The sequence below is a fragment of the Epinephelus moara genome, chromosome 13 (assembly GCF_006386435.1).
Source record: "Epinephelus moara isolate mb chromosome 13, YSFRI_EMoa_1.0, whole genome shotgun sequence".
NCBI classification, from domain to species: domain Eukaryota; kingdom Metazoa; phylum Chordata; class Actinopteri; order Perciformes; family Serranidae; genus Epinephelus; species Epinephelus moara.
Window position 1 is genome coordinate 29,234,825 of NC_065518.1, and position 23,246 is coordinate 29,258,070.

At 40.2% G+C, this 23,246-nt stretch overlaps 2 protein-coding genes across 3 annotated transcripts in view; one reads left to right on the forward strand and one right to left on the reverse strand.

The window, feature by feature from the left end:
• The first annotated feature begins 290 nt into the window (after positions 1-290).
• On the forward strand, positions 291-19,163 carry unc13d (unc-13 homolog D (C. elegans)). The gene is made up of 34 exons (XM_050059944.1): positions 291-419; positions 1,415-1,441; positions 3,735-3,785; positions 3,897-3,953; positions 4,036-4,143; positions 4,249-4,308; positions 4,487-4,553; positions 5,807-5,987; positions 6,071-6,115; positions 6,202-6,273; positions 6,354-6,423; positions 6,510-6,614; positions 6,901-6,993; positions 7,087-7,187; positions 8,314-8,431; positions 8,727-8,848; positions 8,928-9,018; positions 9,106-9,162; positions 9,272-9,369; positions 9,838-9,889; positions 9,988-10,118; positions 11,420-11,537; positions 11,632-11,784; positions 11,894-11,989; positions 12,072-12,278; positions 12,404-12,478; positions 12,562-12,641; positions 13,017-13,131; positions 14,750-14,821; positions 15,063-15,146; positions 15,240-15,360; positions 15,463-15,586; positions 15,724-15,914; positions 16,980-19,163. The coding sequence occupies exons 1-34, from the start codon at positions 360-362 to the stop codon at positions 17,090-17,092; spliced, it is 3,315 nt and encodes a 1,104-aa protein (XP_049915901.1). The 5' UTR covers positions 291-359; the 3' UTR covers positions 17,093-19,163.
• A 154-nt stretch (positions 19,164-19,317) lies between these two features.
• unk (unk zinc finger) overlaps positions 19,318-23,246 on the reverse strand; it is an 11,008-nt gene continuing 7,079 nt past the window's right edge. The window contains exons 9-15 of one of the 2 annotated variants that reach the window (XM_050059945.1): positions 22,648-22,713; positions 22,362-22,545; positions 22,170-22,271; positions 21,863-22,048; positions 21,603-21,784; positions 21,194-21,454; positions 19,318-19,558 (exon numbers count right to left, since the gene is read on the reverse strand). In XM_050059945.1, the coding sequence (XP_049915902.1) occupies positions 19,403-19,558; positions 21,194-21,454; positions 21,603-21,784; positions 21,863-22,048; positions 22,170-22,271; positions 22,362-22,545; positions 22,648-22,713 (1,137 nt within the window). In that variant the 3' untranslated portion in view covers positions 19,318-19,402. Of the gene's footprint in view, positions 19,559-21,193; positions 21,455-21,598; positions 21,785-21,862; positions 22,049-22,169; positions 22,272-22,361; positions 22,546-22,647; positions 22,714-23,246 lie in introns of both variants that reach the window. The other variant, XM_050059946.1, reaches the window with a different exon arrangement.

The window sequence follows — 23,246 nt, forward strand, 5'->3', positions numbered from 1 at the left end:
TGTGGGATCCATGGTGATAGTAACTAACAGTAAAATAATAACAGTAGACGTATAGGTAACAACGTTGCATGCAAAACTAGAGCCAATAAAGTCATCAACAGTTTGGGTTTGTGCTTCAACTTTGAGTGACTGAGGTTTGTTTTTTGCATTTAGACATGCTGCAGGGCACTAGATGGAGGAAAAAGTCATAAGTCACAGTTACTGACGTTACCACCTTCTACAGGAAGTGATGACTTCCGGCAGCTTTGTGATAGTTCATCGACACACACCGAGCACACAGCTTCCCTATATCACACACACACACACACAGCACAGCAGCTTACCAGGCAGGAGTCAGCTTGTCAAATGTTAGCATCATTATGTCAAGTCAAAGTGAACCCACCAGCGCAGGAGCCAACCTACTGCAAACACCTGAACAGGTATGGACTACAGTGCACTTGTATATGTTGAACTAAAGTCTACTAAATTTGTTTCATTTTGGCTCTCTGCCAGTTACTAACTACTGAGTTTATACTGCGCTGTGAAACTGATGCTGTCAGATACATGAACACTGGATCTACTTTTTCTCTGAAGGTGTTTTATGTTTCTCTAGGTTGTATTTGTATCATCTCTGCACAGATTTTCAGGAGTTAAGCTGATGAAACATGTTTCTATCTTTCTTGTGAAACCTGACAAAAAAAACCCCCAGACCTAAAATTGTCAGACAAGTTACAACAGTGTCAAAATAATTACTCCCCAAACACTGAGTCATGTTTTCCAAATGGCTATTTCAAGATGTTGTGACTATGATTCACAGCCGTATTGGATGTATGCTTGGATCAGATGATGCAGAATGAAGCATATTTGTCATGGAAGACAGCCAAACAGTGTGTTTCTGTGTGTGTTGCAATTGTCTGCAGTCCACGCATTTAAAGGAAACTCCCCACTACTGTTTGTTATGTTAATCGAGCCATATTTTGAGCATTCAGTAGTTTTGCAACAAGGCTACTGCTGTATATGCAAACAAAATGAAAATGCTTATACACGTATGTGTGAGATGCGGTCGGTTTAGTTTTATTTGCATACTTATTTTTAGGATGGGTTACAAGTTGAATTTCCCAGCTTTGATATTAAGTGGGGTTTTGCTTCTAAGTCTCTTTTATTATCAGCAATAGAGGAAGTCTCTTAGTGAGGCAGGCCTTATCAGCAATCAAACACAACTGTTTCTTGAGCCTCGTGATGCTTTTTTTTTTTTTTTTTCAAGTGAAGGTATTTCAGTCTCTGCGTATTTATTATTAGAGCTAACGCTGAGATGAGGTCACCTACCAATACCTTTATGTTTCAGTTTGATTTCACTGAACTATGTACATTGACAGCATGGTTAGATTCCCTGTATTTAATCATAGGCACATTTATTTACTTTGTTGTTTTTCAGGAACATGGCTTTTCAAGACACAGACAGGTAAAACACGTACGCCTTGCATTTCAAAGTGTGAATTCTTTTGTATTTATTATAGAAGATTTTTAGGGATGCATATTATGGATAACTGATAATTCCCCGCTTCTCATGGCAGAAACTGATAAGTTGACTAATAATTTAACATTTTTGTATTTTAGGTGAGAATGGCTAAAATGTAGTGAGCAGTGACGGATGGTTTCATATTCCATAGCTCTAACCAAATCTAACGACACCACAATTTTTAACACAACATGTTAGTCTTCATGCAGCCACTGAGCTGTTTAACTAAACATACACACTGGACTAATGTCATAAGTCTCTATGTCTGTGGTAAAACTTATGTTGCTCATGTTGGTATTGGTCAGACTATGAATGTGTGTGGTGACAACATCATACAGGGCGAGTGGGGATACCTCTGCAATGTGTCTGGGGAGAGTGTACCAGGTCCAAATGCATAATTAGCTGGCAAAATTGCACAAAGGCTGGTCATCAAGTGCCATAAATTTGAGATTTGTCATTAATTGCATTGGGCTGTCTCTAGTAAACGTTCTGAAGCTTTCAACTGCCTGTCGAATGGGCACCACCATACTCCATTTATGTTGCCATCACAACTTTTTAGGTGCTTTTAGAATCCTGCTTAGAATCCTATCTGTACAACCAGCTACTCTCGAAGTGTGTATGCTTCGCTTCTTAAACTGGGTTTTTGGAGTTTGAAAGGACATGAGCATTTACCGGAAAGTAAAAGACACTACTGACTTATACTATGGGAAATGTGGGATGCGACTACTACAGGAAAGTCCTCTCGCTCGGCCCTCTCAACCGCTGTGTCTCCACTGAGAGCGGAGTACGAGGAAGGTTCCTGTAAAGTTACGGGCTCTGGATGTGTGACGTAATCATTGCGCGACCATTTACCAGGGCGACATAGGAACGCCGTTAGCTGATAGCCCTTAGTGGTGTCTGTAATAACTCATTAAATGGCCCGTGAAAAAAAATTTTTTTCCAGCGGATGTCTTAGTTACAACATGATTGAGCTATCTGGAGTAGTTTCATGTCTTATCCGACAACGGGAGGCTTTTAACAGATGACGTCCTGATGTTAGCTTTGCTGCTGCTGTTAGCTGTCCCTGTCAGCGGCAGCCTCTGATGCTTTCTAGACATCGTGATTTCCCAAAACTGAATATATACCACACATATCAACACAAAACTGCTTTGCTAGCTCAATCATGTTGTAACTAAGATATCTGCTGGAAAAAATATTTTTTTCACGGGCCATTTAGTGAGTTTTTTTTTTACATGGTGGCGAAAGCTATATGAACGAGCTAACCCTCGTCTGCTGAGTTTTAAAAATGCCGGCTATTTTGTTGCTTTCTGTTGACATCAATCCCCCCTTGAGTATATCCAATCAGCACCAAGTAATCCCCAAGCCCCAGCCAGGAGTCTTTCGGGGCCGTTCTGAGTACCTACTCCGAGGAAGGGACTTGTTTAGCCCCCGTATAAGTTCCGGAACTCTGTCCTTCGGGGGTGGTTCCTGCAGTGGAGACACGCACCAACGGCCCCGGCCCCGTAAAATTACCCCGAAGTTCCTGCGGTGGAAACGGGCCTCAAGATAGGGCTTTCCCATGAAAGGGCTTGGACTTTCACCCAGGAGTCCGAGGTCCAACATTTACGCCAAATTATGATCTTCTTCTAAACCTGACCACATCGTTTTCAATCAATCAATCAATCAATTTTATTTATAAAGCCCAATATCACAAATCACAATTTGCCTCACAGGGCTTTACAGCATACGACATCCCTCTGTCCTTATGACCCTCGCAGCGGATAAGGAAAAACTCCCCAAAAAAAACCCTTTAACGGGGAAAAAAAACGGTAGGGCCTAAACCTAAGGAAAGTAAGAGCAAAACCTAATGAACTGGCAACAGCCATTGAATAGGCGGATAAAACCCCTCTGAACCTACCAGTAGCTCCTTCTGACTCATACCTATGAGGCTTATAAGCACAGATAAGGGCCATTTAATGGGCTGGTAACATCCTGATCTGGTGGATTATCTAATTCAATCAAGTTTCAAGAGTCTATGAACTAAATTGTATTCTGAATGGAAATGAATGGAAACCAACGGCTGTTTCGAAATAGGGAAAAGACATTAACACAGCAGCATGATTTGGAAAGTAGTCAACTGTAATGTAACGTATTTATGATAAATGGGCAACAGCATGTGAAGTCACTGATATGGTCTGTTAAGGATATGTTTTACAATGGCTGATTTTGGTCTTTTTTTCTGTCTTTCTCTTGTTAGTCGTCCCCTGTACGTAAACTCGGGTTGACGAGGAAATCACGAGACAGGAGGGTAGGCAACACTCTATGACCTTCAAATACCTCAAATTACACCCCAGAATATTTAATTTATATCATGCATTCGACACAATCATGGACAAAATGTCCTGCTCTTCTCCTTTAGGATTTCAAGGAAGACCTAAACCCAGAAGAGAAAGCGCGGAGACACAAGGAGCAGGAGGTATCAGTATTTATGTGCTTTACTTGACACAAAAGTTTTTTTTTTCCAACCGTGTTTTCACTGGGTTTGTTTCTTTTTAAAGCTGAAGCCTCTGTACAAGGAGCTGTTGTACACCATCGCTCATAAGATGGGTAAACCGTCATCAACTGAGGTCTTCACAGATAGCCAGCTCCACCAGTACATTATGGAGGTAAACACTTTGGCTTCCCACGTAACACATAACTCTGCTGCTGTGTTGGTGCATGACTGATAACAGTTTGTTGTTTTCTCTCGTTCCATCTGTCCTATCTACCAGGCTTTCACTATGACAGAGTCAGAACACAAAAGCCTGACAGAGAAAGTGCAGAGCACAGAGGTGAGAAAAGGAAGTCAGCATGTTTGTTCCAATGAATGCACCTTTAGAGACCCCTTATATGTATTTATAGCATTCTTAACTTTCCACCGCCTTCCATTTAGTTTACCAGTGGCAGAAATGATGTCATCTGCATGTCTGAGGCGGCTATATTATCTAAATAACTATCTGACCTTTACAGCCCCCAGTATACTGCCTCATGGCCACTGTAAAGGAAGCCAAGGGAATCCTCGGAAAAGACGTCACTGGTGAGCATGAATGGATCCTAATGACATTGGTGATCCTCTGACTTTTCATCTGGGGCCACCAGCAGCTCAAAGTTTTCACTTAGAAAGAATTATCTCAACATCTACTCAGTGGATTGGCACAAAATCTGGTGCAGACATTCGTGGTTCCCTGGAAATCTAACCTTAGTAGTTTGATGACCGCTCATTTTTCACCTGTCACCACTAGAATTACATACAGTGACATGTCTCAACAACTAATGGATGGATTGCCATTGAATTTTGGTACCGACATTCATGTTCCCCTCTGAATCAATTGCAGTTGAATAATACTGATTTTTGCCTCTAGTGTCATCGTAGACCAAAATCCATATTTGTCCAACCTGTTGGTTTTTAACCAGACAGGCCTACCTGCAAAACTAATAACATCCCCATCAGCTTCAGCTGAACTTTGTGTTCAGTACTTATTAGCAAATGTTAGCATGCTAACATGCTAAACTAAAATTGTGATTGGTTCATGTAGGAACTATTTTTCTTTGCTAAGAAAGTGAATCTACTGCTAGCATATCCAGCACCACTGAGCTAGCTAACGTCACACCTCAGCTGAGATAGATGCCATTAATGTTTAGTAGCCTACTCACAGTCTCAGGAGCTCAAGCCTCTTGTCCATGATTAGATGCACGCCTCCTGCAGGGTGGCCATCCTCCTTGTAACTGTAACTTTACCTAGCTCAGTCGTGCTAAGTGAGCTAGCAGTAGATGCATGCTTCCTTCTGTGCAGTGATTTGGCTGCTGGGTGTAGTTAGGTCCTACATGAAACTGCTCACAACAAATCTGTGGATTATATTGAATAACTGGGTCATGATTTCTGGAAAGAGACATTGCTGTTGAGTTTTTCAGATGTATTTTTTGGAGCTTTGAGCACCACAAGCTAAGTGCCATCTAATTTTCCATTAAATTGGAGGGAAGGCAGGCATCTCTACTATCGATATCTTTAACACTCAATAACTCACACCAAAACAATACTAGATTGATAAACAGCACTACAGGTAAGAGAAAAAATATATAATTCAGGGGTGAACTGTCCCTTTAAGATTACATTTTATGTTGTGTTTCAGGTAACTTTATGTTTTCATGTGGACATTTTATCCTGGTCTTTCACTTCTTTTCAGCTGTGTGTAGTCTTTGTGGAATAGTCTCTTGGTATCTCTAAATTTTGTTACATGTCACCACGCTGTATGATTTAAGTCTACTGACGATCTCATGTGTGTTGAACAGGTTTCAGTGACCCATACTGCCTGCTGACCATAATGGAGGATGAAGCAGAGAGCCGAACACGCCGGTCCAGAGCCAAACCCTGTAAATCGATTGTAAAGGATGCTGTATCCGATGACAAAATCTACCAGTCAGAAATAAAGAAGCAGACTCTGAACCCTATCTGGAACCAAACCTTTGTACTGTGAGTCTAAATGTGTGTATTTATGCCAGGTGAGCAAGGTTGAAATTTCTTTTTCTTATATATTTTCTTTCCTTTTGGTTTAGAGAGTTTGGAGACATCGCCGGTGCCAGCTTCCACCTCGAGATGTGGTGAGGAAAACATCCAGAGCTCCACTGTTTCTGCTTTGAAATCTTTTTTCATTACAATCATCTCACCAGTGCTTTTCCTGTTGCAGGGATAAGGACGAAGAGGTTTCACTCACTCAGAAACTAGAGGAGATCAAAACCAACTTTAATAGTTTACGAAGGTATCACACTCTCTCTATGACTCACACACAAACAGATGACCAAGCATAGCAGGTGAACTTTTCTACTTGTACCTGTTTAGGATGATCAAGGAGGCCAAAAAGGAGAAGGGCACAGATGACTTTTTGGGAAATGTGGTCCTTAAACTACAGGTACTAAATGTTCTTGTTCTTATATCTGCTTTGTTACTCTTGTCTGTCTTCCCAGCTGAATACTCATTTGTGTCATCTCTCCTAAGGATCTCCACTGTACTGAAGACAACTGGTACAATCTGGAGCCCAGAACAGAGACATATCCTGACCGCGGCCAGTGCCACCTGAATCTCAAGTTCATCCATAAAGCGGTAAAAAAGTGCATTCACATCCCATAACACATTGCGTGCATTATGTATTACATTTATGCATGGAAACATCTATTAGGATAAATTAAAAGATGTGCACCAATACAGTGCCAAGTGTTGCATCTGGAAGAGGAACTGGGATTTATGGTCTCAAGTGAAATTAATGACACCAGTGTTTAACTATGAAAAATAATTGGGCATAGGATATGACAATAATGTGCTTAACTGTATGCATATAGTTCAGTTTGGAACAATTTTAGAAACTGGATTTGTGTTTTGTGTCTGACAGAGAGACGGGACACTGAGTGCTGGTCGTAATGCTTACATCAACTACTGTGGGATTCTGCAGCAGTTTGTTCAGGCTTACATCTCCAAGCAACAGGTAAAGGACAAGCACACGCATCCCATCTAGTTGTAAATCACTTACTTTTCTTTCTTTCCTCTTAACTCTACCATCTTGTTTGGTCTCTCTTAGAGTTCTGCTCCCTGGAAAGGGGCACTGTGTGGCGAGGCTCAGACTCTGCTGGAGCTTTACGCTACTCAGAATGACCTCTCACCTTTTCTTCAGGACCTGGCGTAAGCACCATGTTAACATCTAGCAGACCAGATCTGGAGCCTTACACACACTGAAGGGAATTGATGCACTCAAAAAACAGACGCATATCCATGTTAATAAATGCACAAAATTTTTGCTGTATAATACATTTCACCATTAATTATTATAATTTATCAGCCTTCAGTAATATTGTATAAGGTGATAGAAACATATTACTTCAAAATTCTACTGTCTGAATTAAATATCCCACACAAATTTTAAAGGTAAGTAGCTGTGTGTTGGAGATTTCGGCTGTAGAGATGTCTGCCTTCTCTCATATAATGGAACGAGGTGGCACTCAGCTTGTGGTGCTCAAAGGCCCCAAATATTCGTTTGAAAAGCTCAACAGCAATGTCTGTTTTCACATATCATGACCTGGTTACTCAAGATAATCCCACAGACCTTGTTGTGAGCATTTACATGTAGGAATTATTTTCTCTCTAGTGAACTATATTCGGCAACCACATCACTGCACAGAAGGAAGTGTCACCTAGCACCACTGAGCTAGCTAAAAGCTCAGCCGAGGAGGACGCCATTAATGTTTACATCTTGCGCTGCCACGAGCACAAGCCTTTCATGAGTAGATGCACACTTCCTTATGTGCAGGGATACGGTTGGTGGGTTTTGCTCAGTAGAAAGAAAATAGTTCCTACGTAAAACTGCTCACAACAACATGTGTGGTTTATCTTGAGTAACCAAGTCATGATTTCTGGAAAGAGACATTGCACTTGAGTTTTTTAAAGGCATTTTTTGGTACTTCCTTTATCTTGAAGAGAAGGCAGACATCTCTATGGCCGATATCTCCAACACTTAGGAACTCGCACCAAAACAATCTAGATTGATGAATAGCACTACAGGGAAGAGGAAGTATTTTTGATTTTGGTGTCAACTGTCTCTTCAAAGGTTTTTATGTAAAGTTATTGCATTCAAATTCTGACAAAGTTTTATTTTATATACACTCACCAATGAATATCCAAAAATATTTGTACTGATATAATGATAGCAGTAACATATAGTCTAGCTCTTTGTTAACACTGGAATGACGCATGCCATGTAGTCTTTTAGTTGTATTTCTTAGTAAATGTGTGGATGTTTTGACCTTGACAGGAAGTGGGTGGCCTACAGCAAGCTGTACCAGAGTTTAGAGGTGGACTCGTCTGTGCTGCTCCAACAGCTAACCAGTATAGAGTACCACTGGCATCAGCAGGAGCTGCCATACCAACAGGTAGAAATGCTCACTGCATTGTCGGTGATGGAAAGTAAAAAATATAGAGGCAAATATTGTACTTTTAACTTTACTACATTTATTTGACATTTTATTAGTTTCTTGTAGAAAAGGATTTTACATACAAAACATAATTAAAGTTATGTTTACGTGTTTCTGTTTCCCTAAAAACTCGATAAGTATAAGCTCTTTTATGCCTCATTTTCCTGCTTCCTTTAACAAAATGTTAAAAAGAAACCAGAACGTATTGTCTAAGTACACGAGGGTTGAGAAAGGTGTTGCACTCTGCTGACAGAAACAGGAACTTGGGGACTCTCTGCATGGTTTCCTGCAGTACGGGCTGTGTCTGGTGGCCAAATACAGAGACATCTTCCCCCCAACTCCCAGTGCTACTCCGAAACTACACACACTGCTCAGGTACACATGGTTGTCTTTATATATTCATAGCTGCTGTAATTAAAAAGAGTAAGCCATATAGGAATGTTCTTTTTTTCAGGATCTTGGTCCAGATCTGTAAGACTCAGGCGTTTCAGAAACTGAACCCAGCTCAGTTTGAGTTACATGATGAGGTCGGCGATGCAATACAGGTCAGTAACCATATAAATGACATTACTGCCAACAGTATGTATATCATAATATGTCTTTAATGACTTATAATTTGACTTGTATATCAGACAGGTACACAGGAATGGTTTACCATCAAGAGGGGTTTGCATCAGCCAATGACAAAGGTAAGCAACATCATGAAAGCCTTCACAATGTGGAACTGAGGATGATGTGGTTTCTCCATTATTTCACAGTACTGAAGTCATATTGTTTTTGCACCATGCTGATACACAGGAACTGTCAGAGATTGTGAACGCCCTCTCCAGGTTGATTGGGGAAGTGCAGGAAGACATAAAACACAACAAGGATGCCTGGAATAGGGTATTTGTCAGGTAAAGTGGGATGTTTGGATTACTGGAAGTACAAGCATTGACTTATCTCCATTAATAGACAGACATTTTGACTTGGTGTCACCAGGTGTGATAAATAAACACTGATCTTGGCTGCATAACATTTAGGTTTGTCAGTTCCAGAGTCCTGGTTTTGTGTTTGCTGGCTGACTGGAATGGCTCACTGGGACACTAAAATGGCCATTGTAAACGCTATTAGTTACACCTGTGCTTTTCTTGCTCTGATATGTCAAACCAAACCAAACTGGGTTTTAATGCATAACAGGGCTTTAGGCTGGCACAAAAAAAGAAGTCATGTTGGGTTTAATGGTACTCACAAAAATGTCCAAAAAACTTAATAGAGACAACTGTGGCTTTCAAGACAGGAACCAAACTACATGAGAAATATTTTCAATTCTTTTCATCATTAAATTATTAATGTGTTGTTGTTTTTTTCCTTCATTATTATAGTGCCGTGCAAGTGGATGTGTTCACTGTCGTCTATAAGAAGTTTGACTCCCTGGTAAGTGGCAAATTGAACTGTTTGTGTGCCCTCAACTTTCAGTTTTCTTGACAAACTTCTGTTGTACGCTTCAGTCTAACCTCTTCTCTGCTCTATAGCTTGCAAAGGAAGTGAGGGAAACCTTATCCCTGATTGAGGGTCAGATGGAGCAGACTCTAGCCAACAGCCTGTTCCCTGTTTACCTGAGCCTGCAGGCCATCCACAAAGACAAGGCTTTCTTACAGAAAAGGTCAGTGATCATATTCACCCCTTAATTTATTCTACGGCTGTTATTTCCAATCCCATTACATCCTCCTCCCTATCAGATGAGGTCAGCACCTTTATATTAAGTTAAGTAACACTACATAAAATTGGATGTTGTTTCAATATTTTTATACAGCTGAATTGGTATTTGATATTGATACTATTGAATAACAGTTGAACTGTTTATGTTTTGGTTGGTTTTGTTAGCATCCGTGCTAACAATGCAGAGTGGCAGGAGCAAAGGCATTTCACTTGTCTACTCATTAGGCTACTTTTAGCTAATTATTTCAATTGCGTACTTTTTTATTATTTTTTTACTTTTAGCTATGTCAGTTATGTAACCTAATTATCTAATAAAAATTTGTCAATTATTTCACCTGTTGATCCATTACTTTAGCTAACGCTAAATGTTTCACCTGTTTATTCATTACTTTTAGCTGACTTTAAATGTTTCACCTGTTTATTCATTACTTTAAGCTTATTATAATACCCTTTCATACATTATTTAACGCAAATAAATTCACCTGTTTACCCATTACTTTTAGCTAATTATGTTACCCTTTTATTCATTAGTTATAGCTAGCTAAGGGCTGTTACTTTCAGTTAATTATTTTACCTGTTTATCTGTTACGTTTAGCTTATTATGTTGTCCTTTTATTCATTAGCGATAGACTTAGCTAGACGCTAATTATTCCACCTGTTTATCCATTACTTTTAACTGGCCTAATTATGTTACCTGTTTATTTGTTACTTTTAGCTAATTATGTTACCCTTTTATTCATAACTTATAGGCCTGGCCAAATGCTAATTAATTCACCTGTTTACCTAGTACTTTTAGCTAATTATTTTACCTGATTTTAGCTAACAGTTATTATTTTAACTAGCATATTTATCCATAAATGTTACTTTTAGCTAACGTTACTTTTAGCTAATAGTTCACCTGTTTTACGTTACTTTAAGCTAATATTTCCACTGTTTATCCATTGCTATTATCTCATTATTTCAACTGTTTCTCCACTACTTTTAAATTGCAATTTCACCTGCCTGCCCACTAATTGTGGGTAATTATTACAAGTGTTCTTAGCTTTTTGTTATACCAAATCATAATTTATACATTTTTTGAGCTACTTTTATATTAGTTGACCTTGTCCACAATCTTCCCACATAACGATACCTCCTGAGAAATGCAGATTGTGAATCATTTCAAGATACAACTACAAGCAGAAACACTCCCACCCTGCCTACTGAATGAACATCAAAATGTTAAAGTTCTTACTGTTGTTTCAGAGGATTACTTGAGTTGACAAACTTTCAAGAGGGCTTCAGAGAGGCTCTGCCTTACTGGCTGAACCAGGCGTTCAGCACAACTCAGGACAGGGTGGAGAGGGCGGTCCAGGTAGACCAGGTAAAAATCATGTCTTTGTGCTTTATTACTATGATAAACATAGGTAATTTAATCTAAAGGAAGTACTGTCAAATGTTTTCAACTCTCCTCTTAGCTCCAGCCCCTGCAGTCTGGTGCTGTGCCTATAAAACACAGCTCCTCAGCAGTGGACCTGGTGGCATGTATCCAACCCATCTGCCAGCTGTGGGAGCAGCTGTCCTGGCCCGACCCAGAAGAGGCCTTCATGCTCATGGTTAAACTCACTGAGGTACAGTATTCTGCTGTTAACATGGTCCTAAACAGACGCTTTACTGGTCAGATTATCTGAGCATGGGACTGCTGTCTCTGGTCTACCTTTGCTTTCTGTGTGTTTTCAGGATGTGTGTAAGATTGTGGTGAACTACTGTCACATCCTGAAAGAGAGAGTCAGGGTGCTGTCTGAGAACTCCGACCACGGCAGTGCCATCAACATGGTAAGGACAGGCAAGGAGAAATGACAAATTTCTAATGCTACATAATACACATGTCAAATATTTCTCCTCTCTCTGTCTCTAGTTGTGTGTGGTGGTGAATGACTTGGAGCACTTACGGTCAGTGCTGACCAAACTACCTACACAGCTGAACTGGGCGGGGCTTCGAGAACGGACCCAAAATGTGATAGGGGAGAGCCAGTTCCAAAACACTCTGCCCTCGCAGCTACAGCAAGCCCAGAGTGTCCTCGGCCGAGAGATTCGCTCCGCTTTAGACACTCTTGGGAAAAAGGTGTGACATTTAACGTGCAACATTTGATCAGCACTAAATCCTTGGAACTAAAACAAAATGATGATGTAGATTAAAGAGAAGCCTTCAACATGACCTCTCCATCTGCATTCTGTCTGCCTTTCCAGTTAAACACAGACATTGAGACTCACGTCCGAAGCATGTCAACCAGGCGTAGGATTCCCTCCAAGTCTACAGAGGATGTAGGTGACCGTCACTGCCAGTGTAACACAAACACAGATGCCTTTTAATGTATGCCTGATATAGCCAGCCTCTTCTCTTTTAGGCTGTATCGCCTTTGATGCGCTACCTGGAGCAAGAGCTGCACTATATGAATGAAAACCTGGTTCAAGAGAACTTCAATAGGTACGTACAGGTCACAGTTCTTTCATTGTGAGCTCTGATGCAGGGCCGTAACCATGGAGTCAACACTGGCGGGGACCAAATCTGCCAGGAAGTCTAGGGGTCCTACATTCATTTCTTTTCAATACATTTAAAGCATAGGCATAGATTTTGGGGAGGACAGGAGGACGCAGGGAACAAGTTCCCCTCGATATTTAGAACATGTGCGTTTTTACCCCCCAATAAAACATGTTAGTCACAGTCGCAAGTTTTACTTTGACAAAATTAACTATGGATCAGATTTATATTATAATTATTGCCTTGCTCTGATGGTTCCATGTTGATTTAATCCAGTGTTTCACTCTGCATCACCTCACCTGTTTTTTCTCTCGTGTCCAGTCTTCTGACTCCATTGTGGAATAACTCAGTGAAGATACTCTACCAGGGGGCTACTAAGCATCCACAGCAAGAAGGGCTCATGGTGTTCTGCCAGAGACTGCTGTATACACTGCAGGTCAGTCCTCAGCTGTGCAGCTATCTCAACTACCAAGGCAGAAGATAGTAGTATTGTAGTAAAGTCATGTAGTAAATTAGGTTGTGGTTCGGCTCAGAAGAATTCCACTTAAAGAGCCAAGCAGGGCTGGGCCATACGGAGAAAATCAAATATCACAATATTTTTTAATAAATACCTTGATAATGATATTGCAACAGTATTGTAGGGTTGACAATTGGTGCTTTCATAAAATATTTAGACAATGAGATGTTAAATATATAATCATCAGTGATGGGGCGTCGGTTGCGTAGTGGATAGAGCCTCCTCCATGTACAGAGGCACTGCCTCACTGCATCGGTCGCAGGTTCGATTCTGGCTTGCAACCCCCCCCCCCCACTCTCTCTCTCTCTCCCCATTCCACATTGTCCTCTCAATTAAAGGCAAAAAGCCCCCCCCCCCAAAAAAANGGCTCCAGCTCCGACTGGCTCTGATGGGCAGTGACGGAAATATGACACCCGGGTAGACATGATCATTTTCGCAAATTTTCTGGCGTGATACAGTAACACACTGCCATAAAATACTGTCCATCTCCATCTAAAGCAGCACTGCTACATGGTGCAAAATTAGGTGGCACCGAGTTTGTAAGAGAGACTGAATAAGTAACAGATATGAAAAAAGAAGTAACCACCGTAACATTTTTACTCCATGCTATGGGTAAAGGCAAAGTATAAAACAGCTTAAATAGTCTGGTCATTTCAGAAAATTACATCAGTTTACTGTAATGCAGCCATTAAAAGCAGGAAAAGACAACATAATATCACAATATCTAAAACAAGACAATATCTCGTCTCATTTCACCAGGCGGTGAAAATGTCTATGGTTGACCTTTAAATTGGATCAAGTACAATAATTGACTTACTGACTTATATCACTGACAAAACAATTGATATGTATTTACATGATAAATAAATGTCATTTTATCATTAAAGCTGAGCTGAAGGTGAAAAGTGAGGCAGACTAATGTTTGCAAATAAAACCTGCTGTATCAGGCTCAGTTTAAAAGCTACAGTGAAGACACAGATATCATATTAAACTAAAGGACGTAAAGCATCCATTGGTACTAATTACGATCTTGTCAGAAAGGGGGCAAATAATTCTCCAAAGTTGTGCTAAATGTTGGCGAGGAAAAAAGGAACATTGCCTTCTTTCAAAATTATTTCTGCATACTGAGGTCCCTAAACACTCTTCCAATTATATAAATTATAAAGAACCCTCTGGTTCCCAACCCAAGTCCCTATGGACTGAGCTACTGCCACCTATTATTATAAACTGGTTTATAGTTGCACCCCAATGTGTGTGTATGAGGAAAATGAATGAACGTTGGAAAATGATGTCCAAGCCCAGATTGCCTTTAACAGTTTTCACTTAGCCTACCTTAGTATGAACACTACAAGCAGAGGGAAAGAGCTAGCCTGGGCCCTTACCAAGGGTCAAATAAATCCACCTATCAGCACCTCTAAAGCTTGCTAATTAATATGTTTTACCTCACTAGTTGAATGTATGCATAAACAACATGTTGGGGTTTACTGGGGGGCCTTAGCTTCATGCTACATTTTATTTTGTGTTGTGTGAATTTCAGTGTCTGGAGGAGTGCTTCCACGCTGGGGGCAATGGGCTCCCTCTGGGTACACTCCACTCTGATGAGTACAAAGTGAGTAACTAAAGTAAACATTTCGTTGGATCATAAGTGTGTGTCATTTTTTTTTTAAATACATTTTTTTTTGTTATATGCATTTTATACTTCTTAATCTTTATATATACTCTGTTCTTTTATGTAGTTTTATGTAAAGCCCTTTGAATTGTCACTATGGATGAAACATGCTATACAAATCAACTTCCCTTGCATTAATGATATGCTTCATTCACATTTCATCTTTCTCTCCTGTGTCCAGGCTCTCAAATCCCACCTGACTCACAACTCTCTGAGCAGCTGGCAGCTTGTGGAGAAGTTCCTTGAAAAGAAAATAAGGGAGCAGGTGAGGAAGGCGTCTCCAATAAACACTTCTCAGGCTCCAACAGGGTCATGCTAGTTGTTCAAACATTCTCTGTTTCTCCTATGTGCACGACAGAGGGATTACATTGGAGAGAAATATGGTGCAGTCACTCTCCTCACGTCCTACAGGAGATCAGACGAAAGACTCAGAGTTGAGGTGTTGAATGCAGTCAACCTCTTACCAATGGACTCTAACGGTAGGAAGATGCAGAACAATTGCAGCTGTATAGGTATATACAGGAAATGCACATTGCTATGCAGCCTTTCCTGACGGCCTAATGCTTTGATGCTTTTGCCAGGTTTAAGCGATCCCTTTGTGCAGCTGTGTCTGGAGCCTAACCATGTTTTTCGGGAGGTAGAGCCTCGCTGCACTCAGATCAAAAGCTGTGATCTCAACCCCCTTTTTGATGAGGTCTTTGAATTGTAAGTTGTTAGTCTTATATCTGTTAATATTCTATGTCACATTTCAGTTGTTATTCTCCAGAGTGAACAGCCATCCTCTTTCCGTTTGTTTTTGACCCCCTTGATCTCCATCCTCTGATCTCTGTCTCATGTCACAGTCTGGTAACCCTGGATCAGTGCCAGGCTCCAGGGGCTTGCCTGGTGGTGACAGTTCTGGACCACGACACCTTGAGGACAGATGACTTTGAAGGAGAGGCCTTCCTGGCCCTCAAGGACATACCAGGAGTTGGTAAAGAGGACGCCACCCCCGCTCAGATGCGACTGCCTCTGATACATCCTAAACCTAATGGTACGATCCGTCAGTGGGTATTAAGACCAATGAAGCAGGTTTAATTTTTCTTTTATATTAATTAGCCATTTAAAACACCAAAGTCACACAATAACACAAACAAACTAACTGATCGAGGCAGTGGTAGACTAGAAGCTTCAGTGTTTAACGGGGTAAAATTACTGGGTCTCATTCATGAAATGTTTGTGAATCTGTGAGTAGATTTGCACATAAAAATCCTTGATACAAAAAACCTACACCGGATTCATGAAGGCTGCAGTAAACTCAGATTTGATCATAGGCATGTGTGTATGTTAATGAATGCCAATCAATTGTAAATTGAAAGCTTGCTCCACTAGTCAGCGATCAGCATACATCCCCGCCCATGAATAGCCAGTGACCACCATATATGGAGGTGATCATTACCATGGATAGGTGCATCCTTTCGACCTATGAACATGGAGCAAAGAAAGAAAGAGAAAGAAAACTTTTATGACGCTGAAATTGAAGTTATTTTAGGGGAAGTGGGGTTGAGAAAAGCCTTGTATTGTCTTCTGTTAGTAGTGGTGTGACAGGGACAGGTAAATCAAAGGCCTGGAAGGAGGTAAGGAATGACCTTAACTCTGTGTCCTCTGTTGTAAGACCTATCCAAGAAGTTAAATGAAAATGGTTTGATATGAATCAAAATGCGTAAGTACACACACAAAAACACAACAGCTACAGGAAGAGGCTCTTCCCAGTCATAGCTGCAGATGAGCACATTGCTTAAATCTTCGGAGAGACCTCAGCAACATGCCTCCACTGGAGCAGTCAACGGCAAACTCAGACTGGGTGGGGGTGAAGTATTCCTTTAAACCCTATCTGACCCCACATTTAAGGTAACAGTTGTGTGGTGAAGTAATATGATTGATGACTGATCTCATTAAACACGGACTTCAATGTATAAAGCGGTCTTTAAGACAAGGACATAACAAGTACCCACCTTAAAGCTGCATTTATCCGTATTTTAAAATAAGCAAATTCAAATCTAAGTGCCAATCTCACTATCCTGCAAATCCTAAACTTGTCTCTCTGTACATTTTCCAGAGGACAGCATTCTGAAGTTACTGGAGTCCAGGAGAGGAGAGCGAGAGGCTCAGGCCTATGTGAAGAAGCGAAGACAGAGAGAGAAACAGTCCCAGGAGGGGATTCAACTGTAACAGACACACACAGACAATTCCATCCTCCAAAAATATACAATTTGTTTTAATGATCTGTACCAAAAACAAAGAAAAATCCACTCAGAAAGAAACACTGGTGTTGGATGAGCTGTGTGTGGACAGTATGCCGAGCATGGGTTTACCAAAGACCATCACAGTGATCATGAACACTTTCACACCTGCATTTTAAACCTCATACACCTTACATATCTGTCTGCTTCCTGATGCTTTGTCTAATCAGTGCAAGAGATAAGTATGACATCACTTAACTATGTGTGTATATATATAATATATATATATTAGACTACATTTGACACACTGTGAAATGTCAAAGATTACTACAAATGTAAAAATTTTGGCAGAGAAACCTGTCGCACATTGATTTTAAACATAGAAAATGGGCCGGTTTTAACAAAAAGTCGTTTGTATGTTCAAGTTAACATGAAAAGCGTTTAAATAAAAATTAAAAAACATGTAATTTCAAAGACTACACAAGTTGAGTACATTTTGCCTTGATTGTGTTAACATGCTTACCTCTTCCAGTTGTTATGTAGAAGAATATTAGAGAAAACCTGAGTGCTTTAACAGAGGCCATCTGTTGTAAAATTTAAACAAATATTTCTACATTTTTAAATATTTTCATTTATTATTCAGTAATTGACCATGAAAAAAAATAAATCTAAATTAAACAAGAAATTCAATATAATTTAGACAAGCGCTACCAGCAGACTGGTATATCGGCCCCCTTTTGGCTGAAGCAATGTAGGATCATAGTCTGGATGATGCTTAATATGCCCTTTAAGTGTTTTCAGTCAGACCTGTTGATTATATTGAAGAAAGCTCACAGCCCTGCTAACTGCTAACCTGCTGTGTCATCCATCCATCTGGAAGGTTTTGAGATCTTTGCTGTCACACAACACAACACAACGAAATTTGTCTCTTTTCAGAAATTACACAGTTAGTTATGATAGCTTGAATTGGATGTGAGCACACAGCAGAGTGAACCAGAGTGACACTACCTGGCCATCAAGCATTACCTATACCCCTTTTCCAAAAAGTTAGCTCTGGTTCTTGAACTGGTTCTATTCTGGATTCTATTCTGGTGCTTTTCCACCACTTTGGAGCCAAACTGTTGTAATCAAGGATGTGTCAACAATAGAGGGCAATGCACAACACACAGTGGAAGTAAAGGGTAAAAGCAAAGTGGTAGATTGCATTGATTACATGCAAGCTTTTGTTCTGGTATCACAGATATCTGATTTAATACAAAAATACAAGCATGTGCCAACTATTACTAAGACCACTGCCTGCCCCCCCCCCCCCAACAATTTCTCACTTGACTCCTTCATTGGTGCCCTCTCTATTCTCTTTCCAGCCTGTACAATATGTCACACCCACTGATCATCACAGCTAGCATTTCAGGTTAAGAAAAACCTGCGATTTTTTTGCTGTCAGCTGTGAGCCAACTTTTCGGGTTCCGCACCAGTTTGTTTTTGGTCAAAATGCTCAAACAGAACCAGTTCCATGTTGGTGGAAAAGAGGCATTAGTAATACCTCTGGGGAAAAAGACCACTGTAGTTTAACCTTCACATATGTGCACATATCTCATCCATGAGTACTGCTCTACTTTGTTCTATATGACATATACAGTTAGTGGGCTTATCTTAGTAGAAATACCTCTTAGTTACTGTAGTAACTGTAACTGTCCTGATTTCTGGAAAGAGACCTAATGGTTTAAGTTTCATATGAAATGTTTTGGAGCTTTGAGTGCGATTAACCTCTGTTGTACAAAGGTGACAGTGAACATCTTGAAACTTCTGCAAATCACACTGAGGCTGTCCAGATGGATAGATGACACTCTTTAGGGTGGGCTTATGCTTTAAAAACATGTCAAAATATGATTTTCAGCTATAAATGTAAATGTTTCATAGTTACGGTAAGAGAAGAAATAACAGCAGGTCTTTAAAAGGTTATCTTCACAAATCAAGAACAGGGGTATAGAACAGTGTTGCTGGTCAAGAGCATTAACTAGTAAAAAGTACTGGTGTTCCATGGGTAACCACTAGAAAAATTGTTAATCCTAAATTCCACATTTAGATCTTTCACTTAGTGACCTGTGCTGGTCATTCATCAGTAAACGTCATCTTAAAAATACAAAACCAGTCCGGCGCTTGTGTTGTTAACATGTTATAAAATGACCTCGACGTAATTCTGGATGGCGGTTGAGATCCAAGGCTGGTATCTGTGGAATCAGGACTGACTGGTCTGGAATCTGTGGTGGTCTGTTGTGGTCCGATTGGGTTTGTGGGGTCAAGAGAGCTGCTGCTCCAGGGTCTGTTCAGGGCAGAGCGGGCACTCTGTAGAGGTGGAGCAACTCTCACACTGTAGTCCATGGCCACAGGGCAGGGACACTGAGCCCTGCTCTCCACACGTCACACAGCACTGTCTCTGTTTCCTGTATACCACCTTGGGAAACGCAGAGGAAAATATTCAAGCCTTTAAAACTGGACATGCTGGATGTTCACCACTATTTTGTGAGCAAAGGAAAACTAAAAATAACATCAGCAAAAGAATGACAACGGAAAACAATAGAATTGACACTTGCTCTGGGAACATGCAATAGGCATTTGTTAATATTTTTGACACTTTTTACACTGTAAAAAAAAAAAATCACACTACATTACTATGGCAATGCCCTTTTAACATTTAATCAGTAGCGCTGACAAAGAGTGATTTAGTTTTTACAAGTAGAAATTACATTTCAACATGTCAAAATGTTATTTTGACATGTTGAAATGTTAATTTAGGATATTTGTAAAATAATTTGACATGCTACAAATATATTTTCACACGTAGAAACTGCATTTAGACTAAGACGTCAAAACTGATGTATGGATAGTTTTCATTATATCAGTAACTCCTTTTCACTTGTAAGAATAGTGATTACTGATATCTACAATTTCCAACTTTCAACATGTTGCAAAAGAACTGTGACAAGTAGAAATGTAATGTCCCATTTCAGCTATCATCAACTGCATTCCCCACATATCTGACAAATCAACTAACCATTTCTGATATGTGGGCGTTAACATATAATTTAATATCACAAAGCCAATGGTTGTCATATTAATTTCAGATTTGTATATATAACATTGAAGATATTGACAATGACAAGTGGAAATTCCTTTTATGTATCTAAAATCAAAGTCTGACTAGTTATAAAAGGAGCTGTAGATATTTCAAATATAATTGTTACTAGTATGAAAATAATTTCCACTAGTTTCCATTATATTTCAGGTGTCTGACATATAATTTTACATATCTGAAATTATCTGAAATCCTTACTTACTAATTACAATTCCAAGATGACATATCAATAATTTAATTCTGACTGGTCAGAGCTGAATTTTAGATATTTATAATTCCACTTCTGATATCTGTAATGTCAGAACAATTGTGGATGCCTACAATGATGAGTAAAAACTGAAATGTTGATATCAAGAATTGACATTTCCACTAGTGAGAAGTGGGTTATTGATATCATTGAGTAGAAATGCAAAGTCAAAATTACATTATGGATATGTCAGCTAGGAATTACAACACATCATAACTGAATTATCGATATCTGTTAATATCTGAAATAGAGGTCAATGGTAAAAGTTGACTGGTTGTAATTAAGTTACAGATACCTTCAATGAACATTTCCACTCGAAAGAAATTCATTTTTGATATCAAGAATTAACATTTTGAGCAGTGAGAAATTAAGTGTTGATATGTTTAATTTGAACTGCTACGAGTCAAAGTTACATTGTGGATATGTTGGCTTGGAATTCTAACCAGTCAAAAAGCATATCTATGATATATCCATTGATATCTATAATTGCCATAACTGTTACTTAATTTTAAAAAAGGAGTTAAGTCTGATTATGAGAATTATGAGTTGTTGTGTATTACCTCATCAACTACCTAATATTCTTTAAAAATGCCAACAAACACTGATTTGTTACAGTGACACATACAATCATAGATTCTACAAAGAAGAGGCATGTTTAGATCTATCATGCAGGTCAGTACATGTGTGTTATGAGTCTGTGGTATTACCTGTTCCACAGCGTGTAAGCAGCTACAGAGTTGAGCCTGCAAACTGAGGACTGACTCCAAAGGCAGTCTGTGTAGTAACTGGAGTTGATGCAGTGCTAGATGGGGGTTTTCTCCACTCCTTAAGCTCTCTAGCGCCTCCTGCAGGAGAGAAGCCTGTCTCTGTGCCTCCTCCTCCGCTTGCCTGGCTCTCTCTGCTTCCATGGCTAACCGTGCTGCATGGGCACGTGACTCCTCTGCATCTGCCTTCAGCGCAGCCCACGACTGAGAGAGACAGAATACATAATACCCAGTCAAAACTGTAATTAACTCCCCCAGTCACTGCAATATGAATAAATCATGCAGCTCACTGCACTAACTCAAACAGCTGTTTCACAAACATTCATGCACACATGCCCCACTACCTACCTACCTGAGCTGTGTGTCTCCAGCTGTGACCCCACTGCTTCAGTGCCCTATGAGCTTCTTCCAGCTCCTGTTTGAGCCTGGAAGTCTCTGCACAGGGGCCAGAGGGCAGGAGGGTGGGGGGTGTACCAGGGGAGCCCTGGCCTGATGGAAAATGCTCCCAGATATTAGTGCTCATACCATTCAGACCTACAGAGAAAAGAATAAATATCAGCAAAATCATATTATCACTGCACCACTTGATGTCTTAGATGAAATTCCACATACCTAAAGAGCTATGAGATGGTCCCAAGAAAGTGCTTTCTGATTGGCCAGGTTGTGACAGGTGAGTAGAAAAAAACGGTGAGGTGTGCGGCCTGATTGGGGGAGATGGTGACGGGGAGCTAAAAGGTGCAGAGCTGCTAAAGGATCCTGGGATATTGACGGGGGCAGAACTCTGAAACTGGCTACCTCCTATAAAAGGGAGACAAATAATTAGAAGTTATGCTCATGTACAAATGCATATTGCTAAATGTCGTGTCCATATTCAAATTGTCGTTAGATCTATGTGTTTGTTCTTGTGTCTTTGAAATACCCAGCATAACTCCCACATTGGGCAGAGCTGAGCTGCTCTCCAAGCTCCTCTCCAACGCCGACACACCAAAATCATTCAGGTCGAGATCATCCAAGGCTGACTCTGTAAAACATACCGCACCACACCATCATCAGCTTTACAGTCATTTTAGATTTGAACCTTTGATTCAGAATTTTGTATATCTTTACTTACCGACAACTGACTCCACAGTCTCACTGGTGGGGTAAAAGGGCAGGGCGTTAGCGTTCATGCCTGAGGAGATGCTGGATCCTGGGGGTCCGAGAGGGGCGGGACTGGGCGGCGTGGCAGCCAGACTGGAGGGGATGCTGGAAGACAAACTCAAAGGGCTTCCCACAGGCAGAAACACTAACAAGTCCTGAAGAGACACAAATAAATAATGTGGTACTTGGAGAAACAGGCGTCTATACTTGTGTTCCTGCAGCAAGATCTAATTAACAGCTTGAGGTTATAATTGTACCTGTTTGCTTTGTGCTGTTGCCAATTCTCTGTTGCGCTGCTCAAGAGCAAAACTCCTTTGCTTTGCCTGAAACCACAAACATATAAGAATAACGACATGAAAACATGCAGGATGTAATAACTATGACATTATTCAAGACAGGGTATCTGCAGGTTTCAGTAAGTTAAATTTAAGACTTTTTAAGACCTTTTTAATGCCACCTTGAATGGAATTTAAGACCGAAAAAACTATAAATATAAGCGATGGTTGGGGGATCCCGCTGTACTATAACCAGTGCTTAATTTGTAAAATTAGAAGTGGGGGAACACTTTTTTTAAGCAGCACCAGAGCCACTTCACTGCGCAACTCCGAATGGAATCTAGTGTTGTCATGGTACCAAAATTGGGACCCACGGTAGGATACCAGTGAAAGTATCACGGTTCTGAGTAGTATCATGATACCACAGCAAAAATGAGGCAGATGTGCCTTTTGTCATTTATAAAAAGATAAATCACTTTTCTATAATACATCAATGATATTTCAATGGAATAAATTACTTATTGACTTATTCATACTTCAAAAACAGCATCAATAAGTGATTAACATAGGGGGGATCAAAA